A 20,883-nucleotide genomic window follows, 5' to 3' on the forward strand; every position below is an offset into this window, starting at 1 on the left:
TTTAAGCTTTCAAATTTAGGCAATATAATCTTTCTGAGTTTTCCTTAAAACCAACCAGCCAACAAAAGAGTTGAAAAATATACGTCCAGAAAGAGGTTAAATAAATCTGGCCCCGTCTGTGCCAAATAAAAGATCTTTATATTGTAAAAAGTCTCCACATACTTCACTGATATTGAGGGAACCTACATATAAAGCTTATAATAAAATGCTACATGAAGAGATGCTCAAAACCACGATGCTTAAATCAAACGAATAAAGTTAACATGATACTCTTGTCACCAACATGTATGATGTAAGGCGATATAAATGTATGCTTTGTATATTTATTGTGTATCTCCACTGCCTGATGATTTGTCAACAACCTAACTGAAAATCCCAGGGTTGGCATGTGGACCATTGGCAGACTGTCCTGAGAGCACCGTATTAAAGTGCATGCAGATATTAGTCACAGGAACATCCAAGTGATGACCAGAGCAAAGAGAAATACTCTTTGTCATAAGGCAAAAAGAGGGAGGGGGAAGCAGAGAGGATGGAAAAGATTGGGAAAAGACTACCCAGGGGAATGTACAGCACATCCATTGTGATAATCTTGCCGTTTCTATGCCTTGCTGTTATCTCTGGATAAATGACAAGGCCGCATGTTCTAATCTAGTTTGTCATGATGAGGTGCCATAGGAATGATTTACCATATTCCACTACAACATGACTTCAAATCCCCCTTCTCAAATACAAATTTGAAAAATTACCCGTAATAGTTCCGCTGACGTTGGCCTTTCCTGAGGTATTTTCTGCAAGCAGTAATCAACAAATCTCCTAAAGGAATCTGTCCTGCATGTGCAAATACATTGACAGAAAAGAAAATGAGGGTCTGTGGAATACACTGATTACTTAAAATAATTCTCACTCAAGGGAAAATTTTACATTTTAAGAGCTTTTTAATAAAATATATGGAATATTAGAAGTGGACCATTTTCAAGTTTATAGTATCTAAAAATTCATATTTGGATAATGAATGTGGAGAATTTAAAGTTAGTCAACACATAAACATATCTTAATATATAAGCAAAGTCAAAACATAATTTATATAAGAAAATGAAAAACACTATTATTTACACATATTATAGTTTTATGCACATTTTTCTTTCCCAAGATAACAACTCTCCTAAATCTCAAGTCTATATTCTTCATGGCCAGTTGGCAACCTCTCCAACACCCACCACCTATAACCAGGTAGGAATATTTGAAGCATAAGGGAAGAGAACTTCGGAATATGCCTTCTGGATGAAAAAACGTTCTTCTCTTGAGAATCCCATTTTGTCCAGTCTCTTTAAAACTGTCCTTCTTCTATAACTCTTGTGGCCCAAACAGTTATTAAAGTGCCATAATTTTCTATATGGAATGATACATCTTCTGATAGTGTATGGTCTGATAGTATATGTTCAACATATTTAAATAGACATATAATAAAAGAAATGACAAGTGGAAAAATAATGACATCAGAGAAGGTACTTTATCTCTGCTGAGAAGTGATAAGAGCTAAGATGATCAATACGAGACTGTCAGGATTTAAAAGACAAGACTTATTAGGAAGATAACAGGGTATGTTCCCTATAGAATTTCAGTTCCTATACGCAGTTTAAGAACACAGTACAAGTGACAGTGAGAAATAAATACATAAAAATGTGTGTGTGTGTGTGTGTGTGTGTGTGTGCATGCATCACCAGTTCACGCCTGTAAAGCATCACTGCACCTCCTCTAACATACAATGAAGGAATGACATGGTTTCTAGGTCAGATGTTTAAAATGTAATTTAATGCGTGCCAAATACATATGGTGATTTCCTTAGAGATTTAAAATGAGAGCAGAGTCTTACCATTCATTAGACTGTAGCGTTGGGGAGTCATTCTGGGCAATGTGGTATAAGGCACTCATGGCATTCATGTTGAAAAGGGGGGGCTTCCGTTCCGCTGAAAGAAAAGAAACGATAAAGTACTTCTTGAAAGAAATCAGGCAGAGAGAGAAATAAGGATCTGTGGGCAAAGCTTTGCTGCTAAATCAACGGCTCATTACTGTCATCATGCAACATAATCCACTTATTTGAATCTCTAAAGTCAGCCCAGGACAGTCCTTCAGAAGAAGCTGCTGGTCATCTTAATGTACACTGGCAAAGCTCCTAACAAGCCCATTTCAAAAAAGACAAAGAAAAATTTCTTTCTTTTTCACGTATCTTCAAAAGGCTGGTCTTGGCTTGTGTTTCCACAACAGGTATGAACATCTTCGTGTGTATGTATATTGGTTTAAAAATATGTATTTATTGGAAATGAAACCCATACGGCACAGAAAAATAGAATGAGAAGCATTATTATAGAATGGAACATCTTAAGCATTACTAACATAGCATGTGAGATAAAATAATTCAATTCAATAAACACTGTTTGAAGGCTCATCCGGGCCAAATAAATGATACAGGTGGTAGTGGTGACAGGATACGGGAGGAAGGGGAAGATAAATAATAAGGAAGGTTTGGTTCACTCCCCTTTATTTTTATTTATCTATTTAAAAAATTTTAAGTTTATTTATTTATTTTGAGAGAGAGAGAGAGAGAGAGAGGAAAAAAAAAAAGAAAACACAAGCAGGGGAGGGTCACAAAGAAGCAGAGGCCAAATCCCAAGCAGGCTCCACACCATCAGCGCAGAGCCTGATGTGGGGCCCAAACCCACCAACCATGAGATCATGACCCCAGCCAAGGTCAAGAGGTGGACGCCTGACTGTGCCATCCAGGTGCCCCAAGATTCACCCCCTTTAAAGAGAAACTCAGTGCAATTAGATATTTGTTAATAGATTTATTCCAACCCAGCCCATCATGGTCTCTTTTTGGGAATTTCTATAGCTCTGTTTTAGTATACTGCCTACTTGGCCTGTGCTCTCTTATTGCACTGACATAAACATACAAATCATTTCTCTCAAGAAACAAAAAAATCATTAGCTCTAAGAGGAAGATCTTATAACCCTAATACTCTTTAGCTTTTATTTATTCCTCAAGCAACATGTAATAAAATGTTATTCACATATAAGGTGCTCAGTTTGTTGACCAAAGGAAAGAAACAAGGTTCTAGTTCTGAGCACTTAATTTTATATTAGTTACTAGTTATTATGCCCTAGAAGATAAATCACAATCTCATTCTACTGTGCTTATCCTAATGGATTCCTTACACAGTCCCCCCCTTGTAATTCATAATCTAATTCTCAGGTTTTATCAGAGTAACTTGGTTTTTAAGCAAAGATTCTTCTATCAACCTCTTTTAAAATGGAAAACAGGGCTTATTCTTTGCAATTCTAAGAAACAAGAACTTAGGGCAGAAGTAATATGAAAGACATTTTCACTCACAGAAGGATGAACTTGTAAAAAGCCAGGGTGAGAAAACAAAAGCAAGCAACCCCTCCCCCCCAAATTTGGAAAGAACAATGTTAAGAGCAGTAAACTTTAGGGGGCGCCTAGGTGGCTCAGTGGGTTAAGCGTAGGACTTAGGACTTTGGCTCAGGTCATGATCTTGCTTTATGTGAGTTTGAGCCTTGCATTGCGTTCTGTGCTGACAGCTCAGAGCCTGGAACCTGCTTCGGATTCTGTGTCTCCCTCTCTCTTTCTGCCCCTCCCCTGCTCACGTTCTGCCTCTTTCTTTCTCTCAAAAATAAACAAACATTAAAGGCCAGGTGTGTTAAGACTGGACTTGTCCTACAAATGCATTCGTCTCAATTTGGCTATCTCTGGCTATCTCTCTTTAGATTCTGTCTCCTCTCTTTCTGCCCCTCCCCCACTTGCTCCACTGCTCTCTCTCTCTCTCTCAAAAATAAACGTTAAAAAAAAAAAGAGTAGTGAACTTTAAGCCATTGACAGTATTCCCACAGAAGACAACTATGGTTATTCATTCATGATACTTTGGAGGGGCCTCTTACAGTCTTGACTAAATGTTCTCTGATACCTTTAAAATGTGGCAGTCTACTATTCTACAAATATTTTTTCTTAACCTCTCAACAGGATACTATACACTCATGAAATAGATACTAGTATTACAGGGGCATGAACTGATAATAAGTAGAAATTTGAAAGTTATAGTGTGGAGGCGCCTAGGTGGCTCAGTCAGTGAAGCATCCAGCTTCAGCTCAGGTCATGATATCATAGTTTGTGGATTCCAGCCCTGTGTTGGGCTCTGTGCTGACAGCTCAGAGGCTGGAGCCTGTTTCCGATTATGCTTCTCCCTCACTCTCTGCCCCTCCCCCGCTCATGGTTTGTCTCTCTCTCTCTCTCAAAAATAAACAAACATTAAAAAAAAAAAAGTTGTCATGTGGACAAATGGATTTGTATCTGTTTCAAATGTACAAGAGTTCAGGTTTAGATTCAGGTTTATTTTTTTTTGTTTTTCAGCAGGGACACGCTGGAAAGCTTGGCCTTCTGCCAACTTCAAGTATTTAAAGTCAGGTGGAACTAGGAACTCATCGTGTAACCATCAATGATTTCCCATCATTCTTAGGACAAAGTCCGGATCCGTAAACCATAGCCAGTTTACCTTTATCAACATGACCGTAGATGAGGTGCCTAAGTGGCTCAGTCAGTGAAGCATCTGACTTCAGCTCAGGTCATGATCTCACAGTTTGTGAGTTCAAGCCCCATGTCAGGCTCTGTACTGACAGCTTGGAACCTGGAGCCTGCCTTGGATTCTTTGTGTCTCCCTCTCTCTCTCTCTCTCTCTCTCTCTCTCTCTCTCTCTTTCTTTCTCTCTGCCCCTCCCCTATTTGTTCTCTGTCTCTTTCAAAAATAAACAAACATTAAAAAAATTAAACATTAAAAAAATTAAACAAACATGACCCTGGCGACCTCTAGCATTTCATTCTGAGAAGTAATGCCTCCACCCACTTCTTTTGCTTCACTGAGAGAACCAGTTTTAGAACCTTTCACACATACTGCCTCCTCTGTCTGGACTCCCCTCTCACTTTCATTCCCTCAACTTTATCTGGTTAATTGTTGCCAACCTTTCAGACTTCACCTTAAATATAACTGCATTTTGCATTCATTTCATAAATATTTATTCAGGGATTATTATACGCTTGTAAGCACTTCCTCAGGGAAGCCTTCTCTGACTTCTCAGACTATTAGATTCTGTTACTGCAAATTATGTTTTTCCTTTCTACTATGGACCACAACCATAATTATTTGTGTAATTCTTTATGTAATGTCGGTCCTTTCTGCTAAGCTTCATGAGGACAAGGACAATGCCTACTATATTCATCTTCACATTCCCACTGCTAAGCATAGCACCTGGTATCTATTTTTGGTGGTTCAAAAATACCCATAGAATAAATAAATGAAGGTAAGGCAAATTAAAGCAAGGAAGAAACTTTGTCAGCAAATAATCTTGGGCAGCAAGAAGTCACAAAAATGACTGAGGAGCGACTAAGTCTTGGGGCTTCCATCAGACGCTATGTGATGGCTTCATTCACTGCCAGAAGGATAGGAACCTTCTCACTAAATGGCAAAAGATATAAAATTCAAGCTGCTAAGAAGAACACTGAATTGCACAGGAGAAAGAGCCAGGAAGGGGGACTAAAGAAAGAACAGGAATTTGGAAAGAGGATGAAGGAACAAAAAACAACAACAAAACCCAATCCAGCAATGACAAGAAAGGCAGTAGCTTGGAAATGAAGAGGGAATGGTGAGGCCATAAGTAGCCAACACTCCATTGTGAACAACACAAGACAACACCCAGCCACACAATGGTAGAATAGCTTTAGTAGTTAGAAGCACATGACCACAGGTACTCTAAACACACAACATAGTTCCATGGTCTGAGAAGCATTTGCTAAATACTAGTTTCAAATGGCCTCAGCTATGCTCAAGTCCTTTGCTAGATGTGCTACATAAATCCTCTGGGCCATGGTGACAGGATTCATTGCTAAGCCAGCATACTATAGAGCAAGGGTTGGGAAACTATGGCCTGCGGGCCAGATTCACCTAGAAGCCTGTTTATGTAGTTTTATTGAACTACAGCCACATTCATTTATAAACATATTGTCTATGGCTGTTATTATGCTCAACAGCAGAGTTGAGTTGTTATGACAGAGAATGTATGGTCTGCAAAGCCTAAAACACTTATTATCTGGTCCTCTACAGAAAGTCTGTCAACCCTTTACTATAGAATATAATAGTCTGCATACGATCTTCCACATAAGCAGCAAAATAGGAATTAGGAGTGCTTTTGAAGCCACCTTGTGATATGTAATTCATATCTTCTCAAAAGAAGGGAGGAGGGTGGAATCCTAAAAAAGGTGTATTAACTAAAAGAAAAAAATAGTGATTTCTATTTAAAGACAATGGTCAAGCTTTTGTGGCAACAGGTTTCTTACAAACCAATGTGCCTGAAAAACATAATAATTAGTGATAACAATAGTTACTACCACTTACTGAACCCCTACTACATGTCAGGCACTCATTGCTGTCGGTCGTAATTCTCACGATAGCTCGGCAAGGTAAGCGTGATCATTCCAAGCATTATTTTCCAACTAAAGAAACTGAGGTTCAGCTAGTCTGAATAATGAAACTAAGTCACATAGTAAGTGGCTAAATTGGGATTTCAACCCACCTTGTAAGAATCCAAGAAATGTGTTATTTTCACTAGGTCTCAGTGTCTTTTTGACAACCTGGTGCATTTTATGATAGATTGTACTGGGATTAAAAAAAAAAAAAAAGGTGGGAGGGGTCCTGGCTGGCTTGGTCAGAGGAGTCTGTGGCTCTCGATCTCAAAGTTGTGAGTTCATGCCCGACACTGGGTGTGAAGATTACTTAAAAATGGATAAACTTAACTAAATAAATAAACTTTAAAATTAAAAAAAAAAAAAAAAAGCAGCAGCAACAGCTTCAGAAGAGTAAATATGCCTGCCTTCCCCTAACAGCCATCACAACATTCATTTATCAACAGATAAACAATGAGTGGCTAACATGGAAGAAGAAAAGTCCAGGCAAAAAACCTACATAAAGACATGTTTTGGGGGTTTGTTTTGTTTTGTTTTCCTGGAGAATTCATTTCTGAGCACAATAAATGCCCTGACGAGGCTAATGGACCATTTGCCAGCTTCTATCATAACCTCTATAGGTAAACTAAGTTAAGCATCTGTAGGTTAAACAAATGAACATCATATTAACTTCTCTTGAAATAATCTTGAAAAATAAAATTTTTGCTGACTGGCCAATTTCAGTGTCCAAGGTTTTCAGAAGATTCTTGCATGTAACTAGTTCTCTCAGTGGAAAATTAATTTAGCAAAAGATAATTTATAGAATAGGCTTCACCACTATGGAACTGTAGAGCTTGATCCAGGAAAAAGGGACAGTGCCGGTAACATTATCATCTTCCTCCTTTGTGATGTTACCCTAGCAATTTAAATTACAAATTAGGGAGCTTTGAAAAAAAAATGCAGTATTATAGAAGTAATGTCATAAGGAAAGGGTACAACATTATCCACAAGTTTCAAGGTAATTTCAATATTAAAAGTACAATTTAAAGTATTGCAAACATACAGAAAACTTGGAAAAATCATTAGCTTCCAGTTTTATATGCAGCAATTTGGTCTTTTTTTTTTCATGTAAAAAAATACTCTTCTTTTATATATGCATTAACAAGATTAATGCTAAGGAGATATATAGCAAAGCTGTCAAAAAGGTACTTGAATGGTCTATTGCACTAGCAATATAATACATTTTGAATAATTGTTGATAAGTTAAATGTCCTTGGTAACAATTCTACTTAATGAATATTAACTGAGCAGGTACTACCATTTTTCTCTGAATCTAAGATGCTACTGACTATAAAACGTACACTGTTTTATGTATAACTTGGGGAAAAATGTTGCCAATTATAATTATAAAATGCGATTACCTGTAAAATAACCACCAGTTTTAAAGAGATGTTAAAATGTCAATTAAAATCTTGGATGAAATATGACATATATCATGATTGCGTTGATAATGGCCAACATTTATTGAGTACAGTATATACAGATTATAATAAGAAGAACTTTAAATTCAGATTTTCATTTAATCCAGACAATTCTAGTAAGGTAGGAGATCTTATTACACAAATTTCATAGAGAGTTCAAACAATTTGACCAAAGTCACGCAACTAAGAAATGGCAGAGCTAGAATTAGAACTCAAGTTTGTCTGACCAAAGTCTATGCTTGTAAGTGTAGTTCATTTTATAAAAGGCAATCAAAGTTAGGCTGATACAGAGACAGTGTTTTCATACATACTTTAATTCATTTTTATAAAAAAATAAAATCAAAAATTAAGCACAAACCAGGGCCTCTCTCAAGAGAGAAAGTACTAGAAGCATCTCCTGGGATGACTATTTGTTTCACCCAGTGTGAACTTCTGTTTGAAACTTCAGTCATTACTACATCTACATAGTACAAAAACTGATGTAATGGTGATCCTGAATTATCATAAAAGGGTATATTCTGTTTGCTTTATTTAAGAAGGCTGGAAAGGGTAGAATCTATACTACATTTAGAAAGGTTATGGTAAGAAAAAAAATTGTAAAAACAATGGGTGGACGCTAATAAGCTGTGAAATTCAACTTGGGTAGTACATCCTCTTAAATTTTCATAACTGAGGAGATGCTGCTACGGTTTCAGTGTTTTATTTTTTTTTAATTTTTTTTTCAACGTTTATTTATTTTTGGGACAGAGAGAGACAGAGCATGAACGGGAGAGGGGCAGAGAGAGAGGGAGACACAGAATCGGAAACAGGCTCCAGGCTCTGAGCCATCAGCCCAGAGCCTGACACGGGGCTTGAACTCCCGGACCGCGAGATCGTGACCTGGCTGAAGTCGGACGCTTAACCGACTGCGCCACCCAGGCGCCCCCGGTTTCAGTGTTTTAAGTATAATTTTGGTTCACTTTGGACTATAAATGACAAAAAAAGGAATAATCCTACGTACGAATGCCATTAGCTGTTATTGAGCATTTGCTATGTGCCAGGCATTATGCTAAACACTTTACATGTGTTACTTTACTCAAGTCCTGCAACATCTATTGATAAATATTGTTATTTTCACTTACATGAGAAACTGAGGCTCAAGGAAGTTAAGAAAGCTGTTCAGGCTCTCACACTCAGGATGAACACGTTATGCAACTCCGAAAGGTGTCATCCACATCCTAGACTATGTGAATGCCCGCTGGTGTTATGTGTAGCACATGGGGTGGTCCTGCCCACTAAGTGTTGGCGAAGCCAAAATTCAAATCCAGGGTGTCTAATTTTGAAATGTACTCTATACTGCTAACTCCATGCTAGGCAGAGGGTAGGGTTGTTGTTGTTGTTTAATCAAAGGAATTTAATTTCTCGTTTTTAAAAAGTTAAATTCTTTAATATTTCAAATATGTAAAAACATGCAGATTATGACACCTACCATTTAGATTTATCAGTATTTTGCCATATTTGTTTTTTTTTCCAAATAAAGTAAGAAAGTAGATATATCTTTATTCTCCCTCCTCCTTCCAGAGAATTTTCTATTCTCAAGTTACATTTTACATCTATGTTCTTATGTTTTATTAGTATATGTATACTAATACACACTCATAAACAATATAAAGTGTTTATAAAACTTTCATAATTGGCATCATACTGTACCTATACTTCTGCAACTTTGTTTGTTAAATATTCAATGTTATGATTTTGAGATTTATCTATGATGATACATGTAGATCCAGTTCATCCTTAACTGTGATAGAGCATTCCATAATTAATTTATCCATTCCTCACTGGGTAAGAATTCAGAATTAGTGTCAACATTTTCTAGCTTCTACACCAGCTTGCATTATCGTACACATTTCCAGTGCACGTGCGTAAATATTTATTTAAGGAATATGCTTAGAAGTGAAATGTTGGGTCACTGAGACTGCCCCTCATCAACTTTACTAGATGTTGCCAATTTATATTCCAAAGTCATTATACCAATTTACATTTCTACCAATAGTGTGTGCGTTGCTGTTTCCTTAGCAGCTTCCCCAAATTTATTATCCTCAGACTCAAGAACTTTTGCCAGTCTGATAAATGTGAAAGGGTTTTAACTTGCATCTCCCTTATTACTAGTGAGTCTCAGTACCTTTGAAGGTTTGATGTCCATTTAGATTTCCTTTTCAATGAACTGGCTGATTATGTTCTTTGCCCATTTTTCTACTGGCTGTTTGTCCTTTTATTTATTCATTTATTTTATGTTTATTAATTTTTGAGAGAGAGAGGAAGGGGGAGAGAGACACAAGAGGATCTGAAATGGGCTCTCAGCTGACAGCAGAGAGCCTGATGTAGGGCTTGAACTCACAAACTGTGAGGTCATAACCTGAGCTGAAGTCAGATGCTTCACTGACTGAGCCACCCAGGTGCCCCTTTTTTATTTTTGATAAAGAAATGTGATAAAGAAATTATAAGAGGTCTTTATATGTTCTGGACCAATACTCTGTTGGTTAGATATGTTTTAACTACTTTCTATTAGCCTCTGGCTTGTCTTTTAATTTTTGTACCTTACATAGCTTTGTATTTCAAAGTACTAAAAGTTATCATATTTGTCACTGTTTTCAAAATACTTTTAGAAAAATTATTCCCACACCCATAAAGGTGTATACTCCTATAGTAACAACAGTAACAATAATTACATTTATATAGTGCTTATTTAAATTTTTTTTTTTTTTACATTTATTTATTTTTGAGAGACAGAGAGAGACAGAGCATGAGCAGGGGAGGGGCAGAGGGAGAGGGAGACACAGAATCAGAAGCAGGCTCCAGGCTCCGAGCTGTCAGCACAGAACCCGATGCGGGGCTCGAACCCACGAACCGTGAGATCATGACCTGAGCCGAAGTTGGACGCCCAACCGACTGAGCCAGTCAGGCGCCCCTAGATAGTGCTTATTGTATGACATGCCATGTTTTAAGTATTTCATGTATCTATACTTTTTGAGTATAGTTGACATACTAATTTATATAATTAGGTTTTATTGTCTGTTCTATTGGATATTAGTCTCTCCCTACATTGACACTGTATTGATTTAATTATGATGGTATGGGGGCGCCTGGGTGGCGCAGTCGGTTAAGCGTCCAACTTCAGGCTTCACGTCACGCGTGGCGTGAAAGTCACTCCCTTTTCTAATTCTTTTGCCCTTACATCAAGTTTATACCAAGAAAGCCTCGGTTTAGTGCTATTATACCCTTAACAACTCCCCAGTGGTTGCTTTGTACTTATTCCTGCAAAAGGCTCAGGAAGGCAGGTTTGAATAATGCTCCTGCCCTCAGAGGGCATACCCCAGCCATGGCAATATTTTCTACGTTATCACAATTTAAACTTCCGTCGCTTTTAGAAAAGCTTCAAGATTTTACAAGATCCCTTAGAGACAACTAGAGGAATGAATGCTCTGAGTGCCACGGGCAGGGCCAAAGCTTCACCTGTATCCTCTTATTATGGGACACAGTGTTATATAGCACCATGGGATTCTTGAAAGGAGGCTCTGAAGTGTGTTTCTTTGGGAAATCTTCCTTCTTCAAATGTCAGTTTAAAAGGCAGGCATGAGGGGCGCCTGGGTGGCGCAGTCGGTTGAGCGTCCGACTTCAGCCAGGTCACGATCTCGCGGTCCGTGAGTTCGAGCCCCGCGTCGGGCTCTGGGCTGATGGCTCAGAGCCTGGAGCCTGTTTCCGATTCTGTGTCTCCCTCTCTCTCTGCCCCTCCCCCGTTCATGCTCTGTCTCTCTCTGTCCCAAAAATAAATAAACGTTGAAAAAAAAAAAACTTAAAAAAAAACTTAAAAAAAAAATAATTATGATGGTATGGATTTTGGCACAGTGATTTTTCTGTCCAAATTCTACGTCTTCAAAATTGTCTAGGCTAGTTTTGGCCCTATGACTTTGAGGACTACTTTGTCAAGTTCTACATACTATTGTTGGAAGTGCATCAGGTGTCCCATTTAAAGTATGCATACATTTCTGAGTCCCCCCTTGCCATCATTGTGAATAAATTAGGTTAATTTCCCTTTCAGTGGAAGAGAGAATAACACAATACTAGAATGTAAAGAAGAAATATATTTCCTCAATATCCTTTAACAGAGGACCAGTCAAATTGACTATGGTATATCCTTAATAGTGGAGTAAGATGATACAGTGAAAAATGAAAAACAGGTTTAAGTTACTAATATAAAACAGATCTCCAAGATGTCGTTAAGTGAAAAATCAAAGTACCACTCATATGTTAATTTGGGTGGGAAAAGGAATATAATAGATGTATATCTATATTTGTTTGTACATTTGTAAAGAAACTCTGGAAAGATATACAAGAAATTAGTAACGGTGTCCCGTGTGTACTGGCAGAGGTGGGAAAGGAAATGGGGAAATAGGGCCAGAGGTTGAAGAAGTTCTTTCACTGCATGTCTTTATATATTTTTTGATTTACAAACCATGTGAATGTTACGTATTTTTTCAAAATTAAGTACATATTCTCTCTTCCATGATTCAGTTTTTTAAAAAAATTAATATTTCCTTAAGGTTAAAAAAAAGAGACAAGTCATGTATATTTATCATATGTTTCTTTTTTCAAGGAAGGGGTCAATGAAGCAGTTGGGACATGGAATACCAAGTATCTCAAGTTGTCTTCACAAGCCAAACATTTTAGGAAAAATAAAACTATAGTCTGAGAATCAAACTGGAACTCAGAAATTCTTACAGGATCAATTTGGATACCAGAATGGAGGAAAATAACCAAAACCAAAAACCAAAACAAAACAAAACTAGATGAAGAAATTTTTAAAAACAAATGTTAAAAAAGTAAAGGTATTTATATAAATTTTAAATTAAAAAAATCTAGATAAAGTCAGTCTTGTGCTGGAGCCAGCTCTCACTGGTCTCCCGAAGGTCAAATGGGCATACCTTTCTCCAACTCCACAGTAACCCAATCTCCCCCTCCCCCACCACCTGAGAACCATTGGTTAAATTTGCCAGTATAGGACAGCAACATGCAGAAGAATGAAACCAGACCACTTTCTTGCACCATTCACAAAAATTAACTCAAAATGGACAAAGGACTTGAATGTGAGACAGGAAACCATCAAAACCCTAGAGAAGAAAGCAGGAAAAGACCCCTCTGACCTCAGCCACAGCAATTTCTTACTTGACACATCCCCAAAGGCAAGGGAATTAAAAGCAAAAATGAATTATTGGGACCTCATGAAGATAAAAAGCTTCTGCACAGCAAAGGAAACAATCAACAAAACTAAAAGGCAACCAACGGAATGGGAAAAGATATTTGCAAATGATATATCGGACAAAGGGCTAGTATCCAAAATCTATAAAGAGCTCACCAAACTCCACACCCGAAAAACAAATAATCCAGTGAAGAAGTGGGCGGAAAACATGAATAGACACTTCTCTAAAGAAGACATCCGGATGGCCAACAGGCACATGAAAAGATGCTCAACGTCGTTCCTCATCAGGGAAATACAAATCAAAACCACACTCAGATATCACCTCACGCCAGTCCGAGTGGCCAAAATGAACAAATCAGGATACTACAGATGCTGGAGAGGATGTGGAGAAACGGGAACCCTCTTGCACTGTTGGTGGGAATGCAAACTGGTGCAGCCACTCTGGAAAACAGTGTGGAGGTTCCTCAAAAAATTAAAAATAGACCTACCTTATGACCCAGCAGTAGCACTGCTAGGAATTTACCCAAGGGATACAGGAGTACTGATGCATAGGGGCACTTGTACCCCAATGTTTATAGCAGCACTCTCAACAATAGCCAAATTGTGGAAAGAGCCTAAATGTCCATCAACTGATGAATGGATAAAGAAATTGTGGTTTATATACACAATGGAGTACTACGTGGCAATGAGAAAGAATGAAATATGGCCCTTTGTAGCAACGTGGATGGAACTGGAGAATGTGATGCTAAGTGAAATAAGCCATACAGAGAAAGACAGATACCATGTGTTTTCACTCTTACGTGGATCCTGAGAAACTTAACAGAAACCCATGAGGGAGGGGAAGGAAAAAAAAAGAAAAAAAAGAGGTTAGAGTGGAAAGAGAGACCCAAAGCATAAGAGACTCTTAAAAACTGAGAACAAACTGAGGGTTGATGGGGGATGGGTTGATGGGGGATGGGGGTAGGGTAGGTGATGGGCATTGAAGAGGCCATCTTTTGGGATGAGCACTGGGTGTTGTATGGAAACTAATTTGACAATAAATTTCATACAATAAAAAAAAAAAATAAATAAATAAATAAATTTGCCAGTATACCTTTGGATAAGGGTGACTTTAAGATACACTAAAGTTCAAAATACACAATCAGAAAAATAAGAATCTGTGGCATGTTAGAAAATTTTAGATAAATGGATAAATGCAACAATGTTTGGGGAACAACTTTAAAGCCGAGGGCATCTGAGTTTCTAACTTCTATCTAACATGAAGTCTCTGAGGTTGCTCTTTAAATGGGTCAAATATAGATTTTATAGTCAGATCTTTGATAAGCCTGCTATTACTTTTTCAGATTTCCTCTTTACAAGTTGGACTGTAAATTACTACTGGGAAGGAGGACATAAATTATCATTCATGATATGGAGAATGGATATTTTTCAAATATTAACACTTATTACTATTGTATATTCCCACATTTGTTACTTGCTATGTATGCTCAAACTCTTTTATTTATTTGTGTATTTATTTATGTATTTATTTTGTAATTAAATTTTTTTGAGGTTTATCTTTGAAAGAGAGACAGAGCATGAGTGCGAGAGGGGCAGAAAGAGAGGGAGACACAGAATTCAAAGCAGGCTCCAAGCTCTGAGCTGTCAGCACAGAGCCAGGACTCGAATTCATGAACCGCGAGATCATGACCTGAACCAAAGTTGGTTAACCAACTGAGCCACCCAGGCATCCCTCAAACTCTTTTAAGTTAATAATCAAATGTAGCAGAGAGAAAGCAATCTTCTGATGTTATACAAAAGCATAGGAAAAAATATAACAATTCACAGTGCCTGGCCCACATATAACAGTAGCCTATTAAATCATACATAGATGGATGAATGAATTCATAATCATAATCAGGAGTGTTTCTCAAAAGTATAATACAAACAACTCTTTTACTCACCCAATTCAATACAGGTGATTCCAAGTGACCAAATATCAACTTTCCCATCATACTGTCCTTCGTCCATAGCTAAGATCACCTCTGGAGCCATCCTGGCAAATGCAACGTACAAAATTCATATTGCAAATTAAAAACAAAATTCGTCTAATAAAGTGAAACAGCTGTTTGAGCATATTCTAAAGTTTTATCTGATAAGGATATTATTTCCTTACACAAATCATTAGGAAAAACACTGTTCAAAATATAGCCAATATACTCAATGATTTACATGAAAGAACACATTATTTTTAAAAAATCCTGGTTCCACCATTAACTATCATTTTATCTCAGCGAAATTACATAACCTTCCTGTATATCACTTTTTCCATCTGTAATGTGGAGAGAATTCTAGTAGCTACCTCAGAAAGATTTGTAAAGGATTAATATGTATGAAACACTTAAAGAAATAACTATAGACAACAGGAAAAATACTTATGGAGCTATTTAAAACAATATAATCAGCTATTTCAAAGATACTACAATGTAGAAAATAAACAAACAGGCTACTGTAATGGATACTGTTTGTCCATAATGGATTTTCATAGGAGGGGAGGGGCCTTATCAGTTTAAAATGTTTTGTTTTCTGTTAGTGTAAGTGGCTGCTTAGTAAATGCTACTTGATGATCATTGACAGAAAAAAAATTCAAATAGTAGCTGACTTTTTTTAGTAGGTAAGTAATTATCCAGGGATATAAGTCATTCTCCAAGGTACAATGAAATTCCAATGTATCTGTGGAAGGAAGAAAAGGAATCTTGAATAGATGGGGGTGAAATTTTAAGTCAGAATGACAAGTTAGGTAAAGTTTCAGGAAACTTAACAAAGTTCTTTAGAGATGTTGGATAGAAATGGGCAGAAGACATGTCTTCTTTCCAAAGACCTTTCTTTGGCTAACAGATGGCTAACAGACACCATGAAAAGATGCTCAACATCACTCATCATCAACATCATTCATCATCAGATCAAACCTACAATGAGATACCACATCTGTCAGAATGGCTAATATTAACACCTCAGGAAACAACAGATGTTGGTGAGGATGCAGAGAAAGGGGAACACTTTGGCACTGTTGGTGGGAATGCAAACTGGTGCAGCCACTCTGCAACACAGTATGGAGGCTCCTCAAAAAACTAAAAATAGAACTACCCTATGACCCAGCAACCGCACTATTAGGTATTTATCCAAAGGATACAAAAATGCTGATTCAAAGGGGTACATGTACCCCAGTGTTTATACCAGCACTGTCAATGGCCAAATTATGGAAAGAGCCCAAATGTTCATGAATGGATAAAGAAGATATGGTGTGTATGGAATATTACTTGGGGATTAAAAAGAATGAAATCTTGCCATTTGCAGCAACATGGATGGAACTACAGGGTATTAGGCCAAGCGAAATAAGTCAGTTAGGGAAAGACAAATATCACATGACTTCACTCATGTGGAATTTAAGAAACAAAACAGATCAACATCGGGGAAGAGAAGGAAAAATAAGATAAAAAGAGAGAGAGAGACAAACCATAACAGATTCTTAAATACAGAGAACAAACTGAGGGTTGCTGGAGGGGAGGAGAGTGGGGGGATGGGCTAAATATGATGGGCATTAAGGAGGGCACTTGCTGGGATGAATCACTGGGTTCTACTCCTGAAACCGATACTACACCATATGTTAGCTAACTTGAATTTAAATAAATTAATTCAAAACAAAACAAAAACAAGAACCTGGATTTCTTTCATTAGAAAGTAATATTTCTACTTATTGGCTAGTTAGAGGTTAAAGAGAATACCTTGTCCTTGTCTAGACATTCTGCCTCAAGAGAAAAGTTCAAAAGAAACTTAAATGAAATCTAAAACCTGAGCTTGGCCAGTGAGTTGATAATCCTGCTCAGTTTACACCCAGTGACATCAACCTTATTTGAACAAGTTAAAGTCACTGGAAATTTTATACTAAAAGTGTTTCTTTTTTTGCTAGTGAGTTTTCTATCCTTCTTTAATGAAATCTCATTTGGGGCACATGGTGAGACATTGTCAAAAAACCAAACCAAAACAAACCAGTGCTATGAGTCCATCTTGTTCATGTATGCACGTTTTAAAATTCTAGTTTTAAAATTCTACGTACCAGTAAGGTGTGCCCACAAAGGAGTTGGCAGGAGAGGCCATTGAGGCAGATCCAAAATCAGCTAGTTTCACCTGACCTGGCTCTGTTAGAAGAATATTTCCAGCTTTAATATCCCTGTAGGAAAAAATAAGAGGGTTAGAAAATTACTTTTCAACTCTGATTATGGAATAGGTCAGAGCATGCAATTAGTAAGACAAAAAGTTTATTTAAAAAAAGCTTGCTCAGATTGTCAGAAGGGCATTTAGTAATTATTGCATGTTATAAGGGGGCCCAGATTCCTGGGTATACTTACAGGTAGGTCATAGTAATTACTAAAAGGTAGAGCTTTCTTTAGAGGGAGGGAATGCAAAGAGAAAAGGGAGACATGGCAGACAAGGAAATCCATTCAATTACTACACTCAAAAAAGCATATTCTCAGATGCTGATCCAGTCGTCAACAGTATTCCTTATGCTGGGAAAATTGGCACCATTTGTAACTGCCTTTTTTTTTTTTTTTTTCCAAATTACATAAGGTTTTTAGAGTCTAAACAAACCTTCAATAACTCTATTATCTACCTACCAATAAACCTCAACTACACACATACCTTTTCTTTCTTGCCTGTGACCCTTTCTCTCTGCCTTAATTGTAACTGCAACTCTAAGGCATTTGAGGGTACATGTTATATAGAAGGTGTTATTTTAAAAATAACACTGTACAGTAAAAAGAAGACCCTGAAAGATCAAAACAAACAAGGATTAGGGATTAGGAAATTGCATTTCTATTGTATTATGACAAAGAATCGCAAGTAGTTATTACTAAATCTATTAGATATTTTACACAGCAAAAAGTTTTTGAAATATGATTTAAAAAATTCATTGTTTAGGATGATAATTTAGAATGAAAACATGTGGATGTACTCTCTATTCTCTTCAAAAAAAAGCATGAGGTGTGATGACTATTAGGAACCAAGAGTTATAAATCAATGGGCCGTGGAAAGACAAAGCAGAGAGAATGAGGACAACTTATGTCAAGGTGAAAATGATAAGGTTCCAATGTTTGAAAACAATGTCTCCAAAAATCTTCTCTTGAAAATTCAGTTTCTTTACTCACGATGACATTAGACGTTGGCAGAGAAAACTAAAAAAAACATTATTTCTCTAACAGCAGAAAAAATATCTTTTCTCTATTACTTTCAGTTATAACACTGACTTGTCTTTTAAAGTTTATTTATTTTTGAGAGATAGAGACAGAGCATGAGGGGAGGGGCAGAGAGAGAGGGAGACACAGAATCTGAAGCAGGCTCCAGGCTCTACGCTGTCAGCACAGAGCCTGACACAGGGCTCGAACTCAAGAACTATAAGATCATGACCTGAGCTGACGTTGGAGGCTCTTAACAGACTGGACCACACAGGTGCTCCTGACTTGTCTTTAAATCAAAATAATAAAGAATCTGAGACATGGTATTTAAACAGGAAGCATATTTTAAAAGGCTTTTTTGTTTTTTCAACTTCTTTTATATGTTAAGGAAGATAAAGTATAATATAAAATAAAACATTAAATTAATGTGCAGATTTTGGTAACACAGGCACAAAAAAAAAAAAAAAATGAACCATGGCTTTAAATGGGAACCGGCAAAAGCACATATAGACAAGTTGGCATTCAGTAATGACATTTTGGTACCAAAGATATATATTAAAAACATTTTTTTTGGTCAAATCCATGGATGTGATGGCTAAATCTATTTCACCAATATTTTTTAGGTGTGGTTAAGTTCATTCTTCGCTTCTAAAAATAAGCCAACTTCATAGCAGGGATTTTGGTCTGCCTATATTGAGGAAGTTCTGCTTTTGTGGTACCAGTAACTGGTAACGGCTACTCTAGGGTGATTAAAACAGGCAAAAGGGGAACCTATGATGTAATAGTCTCATTTCTTCCTAGTAAATGTCAAAGCGTTTTCTTTTGCTTTTGAGCCATCTGAGATTCTTTACACCTACCTCATATTTCACTACTTCTTCCACTCTTCATTAAAGTAACTGTACTAGAAATTCTTTACTGAGAGAAGGAAAGATTAAGAACAACATCTTTAGTTAGGAGAAGTTAGTGGCAGGAAGTACACTGGAGGGAGGACAGGGGGATTGTGGTAGAGAAAATACAAGGTAGAGGAAAGCCTTGGATTAAGAGTTAGGAAATCTGAGCTTCAATCTTTATTGTATAAAACCTGTGAAACTATGGGCAGTTATTTAAATCTCTCAGAGTTACAGTTTCTGCCAAGGTAAAGACTATAATATCTTTCTACATATCTATATGGAGTATCGAAATGCACAATATTTTAAAGTGGTGAAACAGCACATAATTATTTAAGATTGACTTGTTAATTTGCAATAGGAAAAGGAGAAGGAAGGGCCCCTGGGTGGCTTACTGGGTTAATCGTCTGAGTCTTGGTTTTGGCTCAGGTCATGATCTTACAGTTTGTGAGTTTGAGTCCTGCACTGGGGCACTGGGAGTGAAGAGGCTGCTTAGGATTCATATTCTCTCTCTCTCTCTCCCCTCCTCTCTGTCCCTCCCCCACTCTCTCTTAAAATATAAATAAAGGAAGGGAGGAAGGGAGGAAGGGAGGAAGGGAGGAAGGAAGGAGGGAAACAAACTCAGGTAGGAAATAAATATATGCAAGGAAGGCTAATTTTTTTTCTTGGCATAGTATCAAACAATTACTGTGCCCTTCCTCAAATTTCCCCCCAACATCCTGCCTGGAGAACAGTTAATTATAGAACAGAGGTGAGGCAAGTCTTTGGGTAAACCTGGGAGAGACCCAGAGATAGAAGCTAAATTCTGGCAACTTCTCACATCCAGAAGCAGCAGCAATCTCTTTGCTTCCTATAAATCCACAGACACCCTACAAAGGGGAGCATGTGCTAATTTTCAAGATTCCCTGAATAGGCAGTCCTGTAACTGGTCTCCAATCTTACCTATGAATCAGTGCATGAGAATGCAGGTAGGCCAGCCCCTGCAAGGCACCATGAGTAATGGCAGCGATTTCCACTTCTTGAAGTGGTTTCTTATGAACTGAGGAAGGAAAGAAAAATTTAGAAGCAGTAATGAGTTTCATTCTTCTTAGTATCTTGTACTCTCAAATGACAATTTAGGAACACATTCACCTAAATATACGGGATATATATCTCCTATAGAACTGCAGTAAGTAATTGGATAACAGGAAACCCAAGTACAAAAACAAACAAATGAACTGCTTAAAATAAAATAAAACGAAGACTAATAGTCATCGTAATGAATTAATTGATGTGTCAGTTGAAGTCAAAGCCACCACTGATTCCAACTGGCCAGGCCCAAATTTACCAGTCCTTTCTGACATGTTAAATGCCTGGAGTGTTTTAGGTTGTATTATTCTCCTCTCCACAGAGCTTCTATAATTACCTCTTCTAACTACAGGTTTTCATTATTTGTGAAAGCAGCTAATAAGCAATTTCTATTCGGAGATCAAGGATGATATAAGAATAAAGTTTTCTTTTTTAATGTAAATTTTTAACACAGTCTCTGTGTTACAATAGCATTTGCAGAAGAGAACTAA

The 20,883-nt window shown here is 37.3% G+C and overlaps 1 protein-coding gene across 3 annotated transcripts in view; it reads right to left on the reverse strand.

Annotated features, from left to right (window-relative positions):
* The window catches only part of TAOK3 (TAO kinase 3), a 179,992-nt gene that overhangs the window by 56,622 nt on the left and 102,487 nt on the right, over positions 1-20,883 (reverse strand). For all 3 annotated transcript variants that reach the window (XM_045457410.1, XM_045457412.1, XM_045457411.1), the window contains exons 7-11: positions 20,267-20,363; positions 17,321-17,434; positions 15,168-15,259; positions 1,874-1,967; positions 747-828 (exon numbers count right to left, since the gene is read on the reverse strand). In XM_045457410.1, the coding sequence (XP_045313366.1) occupies positions 747-828; positions 1,874-1,967; positions 15,168-15,259; positions 17,321-17,434; positions 20,267-20,363 (479 nt within the window). The remainder of the gene's footprint in view (positions 1-746; positions 829-1,873; positions 1,968-15,167; positions 15,260-17,320; positions 17,435-20,266; positions 20,364-20,883) is intronic.

Source organism: Leopardus geoffroyi, chromosome D3 (genome assembly GCF_018350155.1).
Source record: "Leopardus geoffroyi isolate Oge1 chromosome D3, O.geoffroyi_Oge1_pat1.0, whole genome shotgun sequence".
Classification (NCBI taxonomy): domain Eukaryota; kingdom Metazoa; phylum Chordata; class Mammalia; order Carnivora; family Felidae; genus Leopardus; species Leopardus geoffroyi.